Source organism: Protobothrops mucrosquamatus, unplaced genomic scaffold (genome assembly GCF_001527695.2).
Source record: "Protobothrops mucrosquamatus isolate PMUCROS unplaced genomic scaffold, P.Mucros_1.0 scaffold945, whole genome shotgun sequence".
Taxonomy (NCBI): domain Eukaryota; kingdom Metazoa; phylum Chordata; class Lepidosauria; order Squamata; family Viperidae; genus Protobothrops; species Protobothrops mucrosquamatus.
Genome location: NW_015387193.1, coordinates 90,698 through 106,854, shown reverse-complemented (window position 1 = coordinate 106,854; position 16,157 = coordinate 90,698). Strand labels below are relative to the sequence as shown.

The 16,157-nt window shown below is 36.4% G+C and overlaps 1 protein-coding gene across 1 annotated transcript; it reads left to right on the top strand.

Annotated features, from left to right (window-relative positions):
- The first annotated feature begins 9,411 nt into the window (after positions 1-9,411).
- On the top strand, positions 9,412-15,693 carry FGG (fibrinogen gamma chain). The gene is made up of 9 exons (XM_029284792.1): positions 9,412-9,474; positions 9,576-9,620; positions 9,923-10,106; positions 10,205-10,298; positions 11,336-11,466; positions 13,397-13,530; positions 13,621-13,805; positions 14,442-14,719; positions 15,497-15,693. Exons 1-9 carry the CDS (start codon positions 9,412-9,414, stop codon positions 15,691-15,693), a joined length of 1,311 nt encoding a protein of 436 aa, XP_029140625.1.
- Positions 15,694-16,157: the final 464 nt, after the last annotated feature.

The window sequence follows — 16,157 nt, the reverse complement described above, 5'->3', positions numbered from 1 at the left end:
TTCGGGGCTGTCAGGGCTCAGTGGAAGCACCAGGATCAGCGCCAGGTTCCAGCTGGAGCTCAGCGCTGATCCTGGCACTTCTGCTGAGCCCAGAAGAAGCGCTGATCAGCTGGAATGTTGCAGCATCTCCAGGATCTTGTGATTTCCATTCAGAAGCTTGGCAACTGATTCATATTTATGATGGTCACAGTGTCCCAGGGTCATATGAAGTGACCAAAATCTGCTGCAACCACCCAGCAGACAGGGGGAATAAAAATCAAACCCTCCCCCACCCCACCTCCACTGCCAATCCCCAACAGAAATGCTCACAAAAATGAAAACCTCGAACAGGAGGAAGAGTGCCGCTGGGTGGGCTGTGGCTTCGCGGGCACTTTTTTCAGTGCCATTGTAACTTCGAACAGTCATTAGGCAAACTGTTGTAAGTCGAGGACTACCTGTACTTTATCACTTTTTTCCTTTTTTTTTTTTTTTGGTCATCACGTTTTTGACACCTTGCTAGGCGACTGGTGGTACTCGGATATTGCCATATCCTAAAAGTGGTACAATGGGTGAAAAGGTTGAAAAGCCCTGGCCTAGAAACTCAGGCACCGAGTCTGCATTGAGCCAGAGGAATCCTATCCCCTGAATTTGGAAGAGAAAATATTATCCTGGAAGGGTCCTTGGTGCTTTCTGGTTGTGTTCCTGCAGACATTTCATTACCCAAACTAGATAACATCATCAGTGCTAGTGACTAGCAAGCAAGCAACCAAGCTCAGAGAAGCACCAAGGGCCCTCCATTTCAACTCTGAGCTACACATATTGTCTTTTATTGGTAACAACCTTTGAAAATGGCTTTTTCTGCCTTCCCTCCACATTAAAGGGACTCATCTTTCTATAGTCTCAAAAAAGATGTTGAGACTCTAGAAAGAGTATAGAGAAGAGCAACAAAGATGATTAGGGGACTGGAGGCTAAAACGTATAAGGAAAGGATGCTGGAATTGGGTATGTCTAGTTTAATAAAGAGAAGGACGAGGAGGGAGTACTATCGTCACAAGGTTATAGAGTCCCCGACGGTGTTTCTTCTCCCTCAGTTCGATAAGAGGTTCCACGGACTTCCGTCCTGTTCTTCGTTGCCTACCTTTGATTAGTTCCTCTCTTCGTTGGATCTTGATTCCTCTTTGAAGGACTGTCAATCTTGTTAATTGGTCACCTTGTTGGACGGAGGTCTTCGCCAGAATACTCCAACACTGGAAGTTTTTAAGAAGAGACTGAACAGCCATTTGTCTGAAATGGTATAGGGTTTCCTCCCTGAGCAGGGGGTTGGACTAGATGATCTCCAAGGTCCCTTCCAATTTTTTTTTTTTTATTATTATTATTATTATTATTATTATTATTATTATTATTATTATTATTATTATTATTATTGTTATAGTACAGAAACAAATGACACATACGTTTTATAGGTGATGGCTCAGGAAGCAACAATAAAAAATATTGATTAAAGCAATGATAAAAAATATTGATTACACATGAGAAAAAACATATGTTTCATCTTTATAGTTTTTGCATGTTAAAAATTGGCTAAAAAGAAAGCATGGTCGCTTGAACTTCAGAAGGAAGCATGGCTGCCATGCCAAAGTACTAATATCAGCTTTGTTAAAAAGGTTAGCAATGAAGCCTAAAATTCTAAGTAGCAGAAGCAGGCTGCCACATTTTCTCAGAATTCTTCCTGCTGTTGAATATTCCCATAAATGGCATCCATGTAGAATCCTTGGAGATAGTTTTCTTAGCATGGAAACGTAAAGGGAACTCCTGACTCTTAGGAATGCTTTGCTTACCTGCAGCTGCTAAAGTCAAACCAAACCTTGTCTCTTGGAACTGAGCTTCATTTTATTTTTCCCTCTATTCCCTTTGAGGACAAGAGGAAATGAGCAAAGTTGTGGAGTAGGGTTGGGCGTCAGCGTTAGTGACTGGTCTAGACAACAGAGTTGACATTTCACTGGTTGACATCTTCAGAGGCAAGGTAGCCTCCTATGCAGATCACAAACAACTGAGCAGGATTGTCTAGGCTCCTGTCTTTATGGTCAGGAACAGAACAGAAACCTAGTCAATCTCTATCAATGACAGTTGTCAGAAGGTCTGTTGTTTAGACTACTGTCTTTTAACTCAGATGTCCAACACTCCCCAACAGATATTGGCCATGAAAGCCTATAGTAGAATATTGACCAAAGCTTTAATTGCAAAAGGAACTGCAATTTATTTGGGACTATAAGGAGCTACAGGAAGGCCTGGAGGAACGTTGTCCATGGGGTTGTGATGTGTCGGACACGATTTCGCAACTAACAACAAGAAGAAGAAGCTAATCTTCATATCTTGGAGTTGTACTTAGCAGCAATTATCAAGAATCTTTAAAAATAGATATTTCTGAGACAATGAAGATTGAACTTAGGCTTTCTATATATAAATCATGTGTTCCAATTTGTCCCTAACATACCTTTCACAGGAGCTGGTGGGAGATCTTTAAATAAACCAGGAGCTGTGAGCTAGACTGGAATGCTGAAGAAAAAACAAAGCAAAGTGAACTGTTTATTTGAGGCAAAATAAAAAACAAAATTGGAGGTCTTACAAAGTTGTGAAAATTGAGCTCAACTGGGAGATTGTTACTTTTAGTCATGTAGACAAGAAAGGATATATGAATAATAAAACATTTCGGGGGGGGGGGGGACAATCCAGTATCAGAGCAGGGTTGGATACAGCTTATTTTGCTATTGGGATTTTTAAAGAAAACATGTATGGAAACTATGTGGACTAGCAATTTTAACAAGAAAATTGACAGAACCATTCTTGGCTATCAGCATCAGTTGGTTAAATAAATTCAGTTTGTCCAGTGGCCTATGTCATTGCTCAGTCCATGCCACTCCTCCACGGTCACCATTCTCTTTCTTGAAGTAGTTACCAGTATGGCTTGCCTAAAACACAGCAAAGCAAAAGGTAAATGCAAATTTAAATTACCGCCTTTCCCCCCTTAATTGATTATATGTCATTAAGTCAGTATTGATGACCACATAGATAGATTTTCTCTAGGATGATTTGTTCCCAACATGGTGTGCCCATCACCTGGTAATTAAGTCCATCTGTGTGTTACCATTAGTGGTAAAGAAAATTAAAGTTACATATTTTATAAATAAAATAAAATTGCAACTTTCTCTTTGAAAAAGAGAAAGTTGCAATTTTATTTTATTTATAAAATATGTAACTTTAATTTTCTTTACCATTATTAGGCCATTATTAGTGCAAAATTTTCCTTGATTGAGATGCTATATACATGATGAATATTAAGAGAGAAATGAAAAACAAAGTTCAAGCCCATTGTCCAAAGCAGTAGTTTTATTTTATTTTTACTTGTATACCATTTTAAAAGATTCATTTTCAAGAGAGTCCCCAATTACTATCAAAGAGTTGGTAACGTGGGAAACGACAAGCAGACCCAAATACTATATACCTGCTTGTAGGAACATGACACTGAACATTCAGACCAGTTGTGCTTATAAGAACATTCTGGCTGTATCAAGTAATTATATCCAGCTGCTCCATTGCACCTGCACTTAAAATAAGGTGATTACCAAATTGCTTTGTTTGCCTAACAGTTTATAAATAGACTTGTATTTACTGTACTCCATTTCTCCATTTCTCACAAGTCATCTGGCCAGCAGGGGACTCTATTGTATTTGTAATATGCATGCATAGCCCTCATGCTTTTCTCTTTCAAGATAAACATTGCGAAGAGCACAGAAAAGAAGCAAGAAAGAAGTTAAAGGTACACAATAAAGAAAGAGTTAAAACAACTTTATTCCAACACCATTCACTATACATCTTCCTATTTTTCTGTCCTAACAATCACTGTTTCTACCACAGTGGTTCTCAACCTTTTTAATGCCGTGACCCCCAACCGGTCGTAAGTCGAGGACTAAACCGGTTGTAGGTCGAGGACTAAACCGGTCGTAAGTCGAGGACTACCCAACCGGTCGTAAGTCGAGGACTTTCCCTGCCCGGGAGCGCCATGCATGGGTGGTTCCGCCCCCTGCGCCGGCCGAGGCGTAGCTGGCAAGCGGCAGAGACGGAGCAGGCCGACCACCAGCTGGCCCAGCCCAAGGGAGGTAAGGCACCCGCCGGAAAAGGGGAAAAAAATGGCGGACAGCCTTGCTTGGCGACCCCCATGAAATGGTCGATCGACCCCAAATGGGGTCGCGACCCATAGGTTGAGAACCGCTGTTCTACCATGTCCGTACAGCATCCATATTTTTGTTGCTTTCACTTCTCATCTTTCTGAATTTCTCTCCTCTGTCCTGTCACTTGATCTTCCTCTTTTTCTCAATTCATCCACTCTTCCTCATAATGATTTGATCCTCATTTATTTTCTCTATTAGCAAATTAACTCTGTACATCTTTGCTACTAGTCACTGAATCCATATTCATTTATTCATTCATTCTTAATCCTGTATCTTACCTTATCGTAGACATTAAGCAACACATTACCTCTGCATTGATTTGGAAATGATCCACTTTGGCAATTATTTTCCTCTCTATTTCTGGTTCCTAATGTCCTTGTTTAATAGAGTGTTTTTAATTATCCCCATTTCATATCCCGGAAATGTTGTATTATTCATTTATGTGGGCTGTCCCCGTTTGCCTCTACTGCATCAATAATTACCCACAAACAATTCAATTTGTTCTAATTCCTATCTTCACATAATTGCAATATATTCTACAAATATTTGAGCTGATCATTTACCTTCCGCTTGCATCTTTGTTAACAAATGGAGTTCACTGTTCTGCTCAAGGTAAAGCATACACTGCAATCTGTTTGAAATAAAGAACTTTTTTTTTTAAATAACCTTTTATAAATATACCAAAGTCCCTTCAATAACTGCACAACTGCACTTTGATACAAATTCACCAGGAAATAAATCTCATTGGTCTCAAGTTAATTTTAAAGTATAAAATTATAGGAACTGAAAAAAATGGCCTGCAGATTACCCATCTCAAGTAGATGTGGTTCTAGCTCACCCCCTAAAGATAAACTGCTCATCTCTGTCCTTCAGATATTTGTCATTTCTTCTGCCTCTACACCCTCGTATTTTCATTATAACTGAAATAGATTGTTTTATTCATAATGTCCAGCCTGATCTATAAAATAGCAACAACTGAACAAATACAACAAAATGAAGCAAAACCATTAAAACAACATGGTGGGAGAACAGCTAAAATAATACAATGCTGAATCAAAGATGTTTTTAAAATTGAGAAAAACTTTTGTCTCAAGTAGTTGGATTTATATATCATACGTGTCTTGCTTTAGTATGTTGTGATGTATAGATTCAACCACGGTAATTAGTAAATTGCAACCTGTTTAGTACAGTATGAAAAGCCAGCAATTATTTATTCATTAAAACCACGGTTAAATCAACCATGATTTGGTGATATGCAACGCATATTATTGAAAGGCTACAAGAATATATGGGGAAAGTAGGAAGATGAAGGAGTATTTAATTATTTAAAAAAATAATAAAAGCAGGATAAACATAAATAATTTAAAAAAATGATTCTCCCTTAAAAAAAAAACTTTTCCTAACACCATTTTCCATTCGATGCATTTTCTACTTGGCAGTGATTTCAGTAGAAAAAAAAAAAGAGCTATCAAAGAGGATCTTACTGCAGTACATACGTAGGCAAAGAGATAGGATCTATATCTGAAATTTAAAAAATACCCTGGAAAAATAATGTAACAGTTTGCAAAAATATTTTTCCTTATCTTTGAAATAGTGCGCAGGGAGAGAATTCAAGGTTCTCCCTCTCAAATTTCTATCCTATTATATCATGCTTGGAAAATATAATAATTTAAATGTAATATCTCATGACTTTGTGAGTGCTGCAACAGTCATAAATCTGCAAAGCAGTCATAAATCACTTTTTTCAATGAGGTGTGTAACTTTGAACAATCACTAAATGTAAGTCAAGGACTACCTATACCATGTTGATGCATTACAACATCCTAGGTCAGGGGTAGGCAGCCTTGACTCTTTTATGACTCGTGGACGTCAACTCCCAGAATTCCTGAGCCAGCTATGCTGGCTCAGGAATTCTGGGAGTTGACGTCCACGAGTCATAAAAGAGCCAAGGTTGCCTACCCCTGATCTAGGTTCTTGGAAAGAACTGGATGTTTATGGAGGCTTTTACCAGCTAAGGAACTAGCCTCTGTGAGTTTACATTTTTGCATATATAAGAATATGTTAAACTTGTAAAATAAATGTTTGCAGTTCTTTACATGTGGTCATATCCTCAGAGCATCCTGCCTTGGTTACCAAAATCACCCTTGGATTCCATTCTAAATCTAAATCCAATAATGGACTATAAAATTAATAGTAATGTATTTAAATGTTCTACCAATATCCCGAACTATTTCCCAAGTTTATCTGAAAATATGTTACAGACTGCTAACATCTCATTGTTTTTGTTAACCTAAAATGTTCACCTCACTGAGAACATTTTGTATCACAGGAATTGAATTAAAGTAGTATTTGCATAACAAATATAATTTAGAAAGTTTGAACAAACCTAATACCAATTTCACCTTTCTTATCAGCTTGAAAGAGACACGGTAATCTAGACCTAATCTTCTTTGTCTCTCCACATATATAATCATTTAGAAGTTCTTGAGAAATTGGTAAGCAAACTGCAAGAAAGGTCAAAATTGCTCAATTGGGATATACTAGGATTCATTTTGTCCTCTAAAAATGCATTGCACATTATTTTATTATTGTTTTGTTTCTGGAAAAACATTTCTAAGGACACATTTGAAAGAGCAAAAACAAATGGGGAAGAATATCTTATCTCCTTTACCTTTCTGATATATTGTGAGGTATTCTTTTCTTGGGCTAATTATTATTGAAAAGTAATGATTTTATTGTGTTTTTATTCTTCTAGTTAGTAGTCTGTCGGACAATATTTCTTTGTTCATTTATTTATATAATTAATATATTGTACTGTCAGTTACAAAAGTCCTTTGATAATTTTCTGTTCACATTATAAATACTGTAAATAAATACATAGTCGTTGTCTGGGATGAATTTAACAATCCTTATATTACAATAATGAAAAAGTATGTTTGTTTTCTACTCCAATACGATTCGATACACGTTTATCCAAAATTTCTGTTGCTAAGTGAAACAGTTATTAGGTGAATTTTGCCTCATTTTATGACCTTTTTGCCACAGTTGTTAAGTTAATCACTGCAGTTGTTAAGTTAGCTACGCATTTGTAAAGTCAATCTGGCTTTCCCATTGACTTACTTTGTCAGTAGGTCACAAAAAGTGATCACATGATCCTGGGACACTGCACATTTATAAACATGAGTCAGTTGCCAAGCGTCTGAAGTTTGATCATGTAACCATGGGGACGTCGTATGTGTGAAAAATGGTCATAAGCCACTTTTTTTAATGCCACTGTGACTTTGAACGGTCACTGAATGAACTGTTGTAAGTCAAGGACTACTTGTATTGAAGCAGCAGGGCCTGGAGAAAAGCATCACTCATGAGATATTGGAGAACAGAATTGTCTGTGCCAACCCTTTGAACTGCTACATCAAATGTGATTTACAAAATTCCTGTTTTCAGTGTTGAAATAAGATTAATATTCTAGTGCATATATAATTTCTGCATATAGATTAATGTGATAGCCACTATAACCTTCGTGAACTGCTTGATTTACCTCAGATTAGAAGTCATTCAAGGAAAGTTTCAGGGGAAAATATTAACATATTTCTGTTGGGAGATTATACAGCACCTTACTTGATCAATCAATCAATCAACCAGAATAGAGCTAGAAGGGACATAGGAGGTCTTCTAGTCCAACTCCCTGCTCAAGCAGGAGACTCGATACCATTTCAGAAAGGTGACTGTCCATTCTTTTCTTTAAAAGCTCCAGTGATGAAGCCCCTACAAGTTCTAAAGGTAAGCTGCTCCACTGGTTAATTATTTTCACTGTTAGGAAGTTTCTCCTTAATTCCAGGTTGCTTCTCTCTTTGATTAGTTTCCATCCATAGTTTCTTGACATACTTTCTGGTGCTTTGGAATATACGTTGACCCCTTCTTCTTTGTGGTGGCCCCTTATGGAACTAATGGAGCTTCTTCCTTCTAGAAATTAAGCTGGCTACTTCCTGAATGCTTTTAAAGCCTGAATTTTCCAAAGGGGGAATTATTGTGATTGTTCCTAACCAGATGTCCTTTTTTATTATCAAGGGCTATTATTATTATAATTAAATGTTGTGTTTTAATATGGGTGCTTTCCTTGGTTTTTAGTATGTTGTAACCCACTGTGAATATTTGCCAATGTACAAATACATAAAGGAATTAATAAGTAAAATACATCTGGTGCTAGCCCCAAATAATGGTAGGGTTTGTGTTTTGTTTTTTTTTGTAATATGAGATATCTTATTATATATGTATATCAGAATTTTTATTCACTGAAAAAACAGGATCTGCTAATCAATGGGAAACATATTAACACCTATATAATATGCAACTTAAATGCTTGTAGCTGTAGGATAAAAAGCAATAGAATCATTTCTGTATTATAGAAATTAATCCTGCTTCATACTTCCTAGATTATCTTTCGCTATAATTCTGTTGCCCTTAATGCAATAAAACAAGTTTACTGAATTGAGCTCTCTTTGTACTCTGATCATCAGGGCGTATTAGAAAGATGCAGAAGTACTGTTTGTCCTATGACTTAACCCAATACGACTGATATTTTTTAAACTGATAGTCAGTGCAAGGTCAGGGGAGCTAGAAGAAATTAGAGGCAATGTAGACCAAGAAAAGAGCTATTTTTCTTTCACTCCTAATTAACAAAACTGCTTTCTTCTGTTGCACTCAGAAACTTTTAATATTGCTATGGCTTGAAGTTTTTTTTTTTTTTTCAGATGAGTCGTGTTTACCAAAATTTAGCTTTTCCGCTAAGAGCAGGGTGGAAATTGTGAGAGCCAGCTACTCTTGACATGTTTGTTATCTTTTGCATTCAGGTCCTTCAAACAAGCAAGTCAGCTTTATTGCAAATGGTTACTGGAAGAAATTGCTTCATAGGGCAAGTTATCCTTTCATAGGTTTTTCTGGCAGAGGTAAGTGAGAAACATCTAGTGTTAAAAATGCAATGAATGGGTGCCAGCAAATTCAGGAAACACTCCCACTAGGGCTCGGAAGAGGCTGTCCTCCTTGTGTCTCAGCCCCACCTATTTTCACCCACTAAACGCCACATGATCTCTTAAGCTGCCCCTGCACAGTTTAGAGAATAAGTTCAGTTCTCCGAAGTCTACAAACTCACACTGGTTAAGCACTACCTCTCCTGTGTTTGGCGGTTCTGGAAGCAACAGACACAATGCTGCCAAAATTTAACAAGTGGCTGCCTCTTCTATTTTTCTTCTTTTCAACTTGTACTGCAGTAAGTTTACCTGGGCAGGGTATGGATCTATGTAAAATATGTAGTCACCAAAATATCATAATCACTGAAACACCATGTTGTTGTTTTTTTCTTTTATTCAGTATTTTGCCACGCGTGAAAACTGCTGTATCTTGGATGAACGATTCGTAAGTCAATATCTGTGTTATTTTTGCAGTCCTTTCTAATGAGGTGGTTATTATAGATTGTTAGCTGTAAACATGAAGTTCTTACTAAAGTGCATGATTCTTTTTAGACTAACAACTGACAATCCACTATAGGCGTATTACTCATCTTGTTTTCATTTGTCCTGTGTTTAGACTTTTATTTATTGCAAATCACTTTATTGTACCACATCAACTCATGTGGATAGAAAAAAAACTCTTACTGTCAAGCTATAAAACATTTCTTGTTAGTTGATAAGATTTTAAAAAATTCTCTTTTCCTTTAGGGCAACTTTTGTCCTACAACATGCGGCATTGCAGATTTCATAGCTAGATATCATTTGGATGTTGATCGAGATTTGCAGAACCTTGAACAAATGATGGGGGACATTTCTAATTCTTCAGGAGTAACTGACAATTTGATACGCCATATCCGACAAGAGCATGCCTCACAGCCAGCAGCTCAGTCAAGTGAGAATCAAAGGCTACCATAAAGAGTTTTACTATCTCAATTATTTACTTTGGTATCCATAATGTTTTATGCATCCTCTGCTTTTTTCCCCCTACAGATGTAATTCCAGGTTATACACAGAAGTCCAGACAAATCATTGATGAAATTATTAGATATGAAAACATCGTTGTGGGCTATGAAAATACAGTACAGTAGGTTTAATTATTTTTTTTCAGTGCTGAGAATGCAAAAACATTTTGTGAATATAATTAAAGGGTTTCCATCTATTGTTCCAACAGAATTTCTGCTGATGTATAAAAAGCAATGCTTTCTTCCTTTCTTCACGTTTTCCATGTCGTATTAGTTGCCTATTTTAAAATCAGGCATCAGGGAAAGTTAAACTGTTTATATTGTAGTTTATACTACAGTATGTACTTAATTGGAGAGGTAAATATGAATAGAGCCAGACTACACCAGACAGTTCTTGTTCATCTAAAAGAAGCACAGAGCTTGCTTTGTATTTTAACTAAAGCAGAATTACTTACTTTTAAAATAACCTTTATATTTTACAAAGGATAAAGAATAGCAAAAATGCTGAGAGAATATCTGTTTATTATCACACTATATACATGACTTACTTATCTAGCACGCCTTATCCATGTAGCAATCCTTTGGGGTAGGGAAGGAACAAACTTGGCATTCTCCAGATATGTTGAATTTTAGCTCCCAATATTCTCCTTTGTTGGCTACAATGGTTGGGACCTCTTAAAGTTATAGTTACCAATTTTTAATAATTTTCAGGGTCCCCGAAACAGCATAAGAGAGAATAATTTATCCATTTTAGAGCCTTTCTAATTTCCTTAGTTTGAATTATATCTTTATATTTCCATTTTTTCATTATAACTACTGGGCCTTCCTTGTGTAATGTGGGAAGAAAAATAGTATACAAACAGAAAAATAATGGTAGAGTGCCTCATGTAAGCATATATACAGGAGCTGATCTCCACATTGTTAGTCCCATTCAGGAATTCTCTGGTTAAACAATGAATACATAAAGAGGCAAGGATTATTTTAGAATCCCACCTCAATCTGTAAATTCAGTGGATAGATGATATAGGGCAATGCATACTCATATTTTCCCTTCCATTTCTTTCATTCCTCACTGCTTTCTTTCATAGAAGGAAAGGCCATCATATGTGAGTTTCAAGTGCTTCTATGATAAATCTATATTATATTTTTTAAACTCCAGGCAATTGACAAACATACTGATATCAAACAATAACAAGATTCAGTCACTAAAGCAGAAAACTGCTCAGCTCGAAGCACAATGTCAACAGCCATGTAAAGACACTGTTCAGATACAAGAATTAACTGGAAGAGGTAAGAGTAACAAGCTGTTTACTAACACTAAATTCTATCCATTTTTCTCTGAAGAACTGTTTACCAAGCCAAAAGTACATTTTGATCCATATTCATTATAATCTAATCTGCAATTGATTTTTTAAAAGCATTTCTTTAACATATTACAAATTAACAGAAATAATTTGTTGATTTATCTGTTTTAGGTTAAATTTATTTTTTGAGAAGATATTAAATTAATAGCAATTAGACATAAAGGCAAAATCTTAACAAAACAAATTTGAAAGGTGCTTTATTTATTTTTAAAGTGACAGAAATGTTGATTTCAGTGGAGATTTAAGCTGTAGATGTTACTGCTATAATTATCTTTTGACCTCAATTCCAAGCATGCTTATTAATAGAACAATTCATTTGGTATTAGTTATATTCTTCATTTTAATAGTCAAATATCTTTAGAACTAGAATTTTGGATATTATGATCTGATGTATTATGTTAAATTAATGGCATTTAAAATTATTGTCAAATGGAAGTCATCCACAAATAAGCCGCTAAGAAACTGTGTATGCAAAAGCATTTTAACTGTGGCTTCAAATGTTGTGAAAAGCATGTTGGTATAAGGATAATGCAAATATTCTATGTAGAAATGTGGTTTATCATGACTGCACGCATATCATATTATGCTCCACTAAATGTTCCCTCTAGGTTGTAATAAGTTGTAAACGGGAGAAATATTAATTGTATTTAGCTCATTTAATTTCAAATTAATTACATGTAAATGAAATAAAAGCACTGATTATTGCCTTTGAACTACTCACTTCCTGGTCCTAGAAGCACCAATTTCTTAATTATTAAGTATGACTTCCAACATGTCACTCAAAGGCTGATAAAGGCCAAAAGAAGTTGGTCCTTCCCCCCCCCCCCCCATGGATTCTCATCAACAGCAGATGAGAAGCTAACAGAAGATAATTGTTTCCATAACTGTTAAGGCTAAAGATAGGAAACATAACATTGCTACTGGTCACTGGTTGAGATGGATGGCTATAGAAACTGGATAAATAAGTAAGCAAGCAAGTAAGTGAGTAAGTAAGTAAGTAGGGGAAGAGTCGCAGAACCTAGAGTGGAGTTACAAGAGAGATCAGCCTACATAACCATAGGTGAACTAAGTTCAACACACACACACACACCCAATTCCATTGACCCTATCTAACTCCTAGTAGATGTTAATTGTTAGTTGAGAATATTCATGTGCATATGTAGCATTAAATATGTAGCATTAAATCAGTTTAATTGGACCTTCACATGTGGACCTGATCTTTTGTGCCTCACAAATATTTGTTAATGCTTTTTTTAAAAAAGTATCTTAGGACAATGGCCTAGGCTAGGACACTTTTTTCCAGCTCCAGTTTTCTAAGTTTGCTGTGAAGATCAATGAGGTGCCACTTTCAGACGAAATATTAAAGTTCAAAAACAGATCTATGTTCATATCTGTTGAAACAAAATAGAAACTAGTTTTATAATAATGAAGTATCAAAAAAAATATACTTTATAATTCTGCTCACTTTGCTTTACTTATTCCCATATCAGCTTTTGTGTAGGACTACCAATAATTCTTGAATGGGCTTCCTATAGAAGTCATAGCCATGAGGACTAATGGAAATATTTGCAGACATGTTCTAGACATATTAGCCATCAGGCCTTATTGATCTATATTGGCTAGTTTCACATAACATGCTTCATCACAAATACAGTTGCTATTTCCATAACATACTAAGGTGCGGAAATAAACCAAGTTATAGCTTCTTCCTTCCTTCAGTATGCTAAGGCAAAGATTGGTTCCCATTGTTTTGAGCTAAACTATCATTTAAAATAAAGAAGGTTTTTATTAATTAACAATGAATATAGTGGATTGCAGTTTTTACTAGCCACTTCTCTCTTACATGTTAATTATAGATTGTCAAGACATTGCTAATAAAGGTGCCCGGCAGAGTGGGCTGTACTTCATAAAACCCCTGAAAGCCAAGCAACAGTTCCTGGTGTACTGTGAAATCGACACTCTGGGCAACGGGTGGACAGTTTTACAAAGGGTGAGCATATCACAGAAAATAAATTACAACAAAGGAGCGCCGGGTCCAATAACATATATAATCTTTCTCTGTCTTCTGTTTTATTTACAGAGGCTTGATGGCAGTGAAGACTTTAACAAAAACTGGATTCAATATAAGGAAGGATTTGGACATCTGTCACCAAATGACAATACAGAATTCTGGTTGGGAAATGAAAAGATTCATTTAATAACTACGCAGACTACAGTTCCATATGCCTTGAGAGTAGAGATGGAGGATTGGGCTAATCAAAAAAGGTATAGATTTCTTTATCAGCTCAAGGTTCATAGCTAACGTAACGGTGATCGGCAAAAATGGCTAGTTTAGCTACCTGCACTTTACAGGTAGTAGTACGATAAGATCACTGCAACTTGTAATGCTTCTACAAGCTAAACATATTTCAAATCCATTCAAATTAGTGGAGCTTGAATTGCTTTTAGCCTTATAATATTACCTAGGTTAGGGGTCCCTAACCCCTGGTCCGTGGGCCAGTACCGGGCCGTGGCATGCTAGCAACCAGTCCGCACAAACAAGAAAGCCCCATCCACAGGATGCAAGCAGCACACAAAACCACACCCCCTCTTTCCACGTAACCGGTCCCTGGTGCCCAAAAGGTTGGAGACCTCTGATCTAGGGTTAGTTTGCTTCAGCAGTTTCAAATATATAGTTGTTTGTTTCAGCAGTGTCTGCAGCAAGAATGATCATATTTTCCCCCCCATTATTTGCTTGCCTATGTATATCCTGTGTATTTGTACAACTCCTGAAATTAATCTTTCAGGAACGAGTGCAAACCCTTGAAATATTTGCATCAGGTCGCACAACTGAATGGCCAAGAAATAAAAGGCCACAAGAAGTTAATAGTGATTTTCTTTTCTTCTCTCCCCCCCCCACAGCTATGCAGATTATGCCCATTTCAAGTTGGGAAATGAAGCTGACAAATACCGTTTGACCTATGCCTTCTTTGCTGGGGGTGAAGCTGGGGATGCCTTTGATGGGTTTGATTTTGGAACTGATCCGAGTGACAAATTTTTTACTTCTCACAACGGCATTCAGTTTAGCACGCATGACAATGATAATGATAAATTTGAAGGCAACTGCGCTGAACAAGATGGATCTGGGTGGTGGATGAACAAATGTCACGCTGCCCATCTGAATGGCAAATATTATCAAGGTAACATTTGGAAGTTTCCCACGTACACAATGTGATCTCTGAATGAAACATTTCCCATACACCTGCTTTCTGTCTTTCCCAGTAGTTTTTTACTGAGGTGGTATAGATAACACTAACATGTAGCCTTTCTTCATACCATTTTTGTCTTTTTCCACAAAATATCATTAAGGAGGAAAAGTGGAGGAGGTTAGTTGAACAATGTCTTTTGATATCTTCCATGTCAAGTATTTTAAGTAGGTTTTAGTTCAAGTCCTCCTTCCCCTTTTGAAAAAAGAGAGCTAATTGTCTGCAACATAAATATCTTGCTTATTAGACCTAAATTGAACATACATATTAAAAGATCAACCTGATTTAATCCCACGGAACTTCTAAATAAGCATAAAAACATAAGGAGCAGATTGAATATGTCTTTGCTGGTTTGGACCTTGGCTCTCAGGGACAGTCACATTGCCATCAAGGTTAATAGCCATTGATCCTTGTGACTTTCATGAACTGATGCAGTCCTTTTTTGGGGGGGGGAACCAGCCAAACTGGTAGCCAGCACATCTCATGATAGCAAATTCCAACTTTGGATCATAATTCATGCAGAAATGTTAAAAGAAACACAATGTCTATAGCAGTTTGATATCATTCATGTTGTACTTAATAACAGAGTAAATGAAATTACATAATGCTCACCTAGCATGGTCTTAAAATTACTACTTATCTATGCATCTCAAAGCTATGTAAAAGTATTTCTTGGGTCAATTATGTTTTACATTTTTTTTCACATTGTAGGAGGTGTTTATAGCGAGAAAGATGCTGGTCCAAATGGCTATGACAATGGCATTACCTGGGCAACTTGGCGTGATCGATGGTATTCCATGAAGAAAACAACTATGAAAGTCATTCCTTTCAGCAGACTTACAATTGTAACAGGGCAGCAAAGTGGAGGAGCAAAAGATGTTGAACTCTCACACCGTGGAGACATTTAGAAAGATAAAAACAATTGCCTATGTAAAGGCAACAATGAACATAAACACTTTTTGTTCTTATATCCTATGTAAAAATGTCAGAGCTGTTGAACTTTGAATATATTGTTTACAATAAAACTGCAGATTCATGACAAAAGGCATATTTTTAAGAAAAAAAGATCATCTTAAATTTTCTGATAAACATATATATGACATTATTAATCATGTAAGTTCTGGTGGTGTCCACTACTTTAATTGGCTTTAAAAGCAGATGCTATAAATTATTGAGATTGGTTTAAAACTTTGTCATATTTAGAGGACATCAATTTAAATCAATAGCCTTTATGTATGTCGTGACTAATTTAAATCTCACTGCTATCATTGTTTGGTTCCCACAATGAGCAAACCCACAGCATATTTAGTCATGTCCAACAGCAATTGGCTGGATGTATGCTATAAATCATGGTTAATAAACTAGAGCAGTT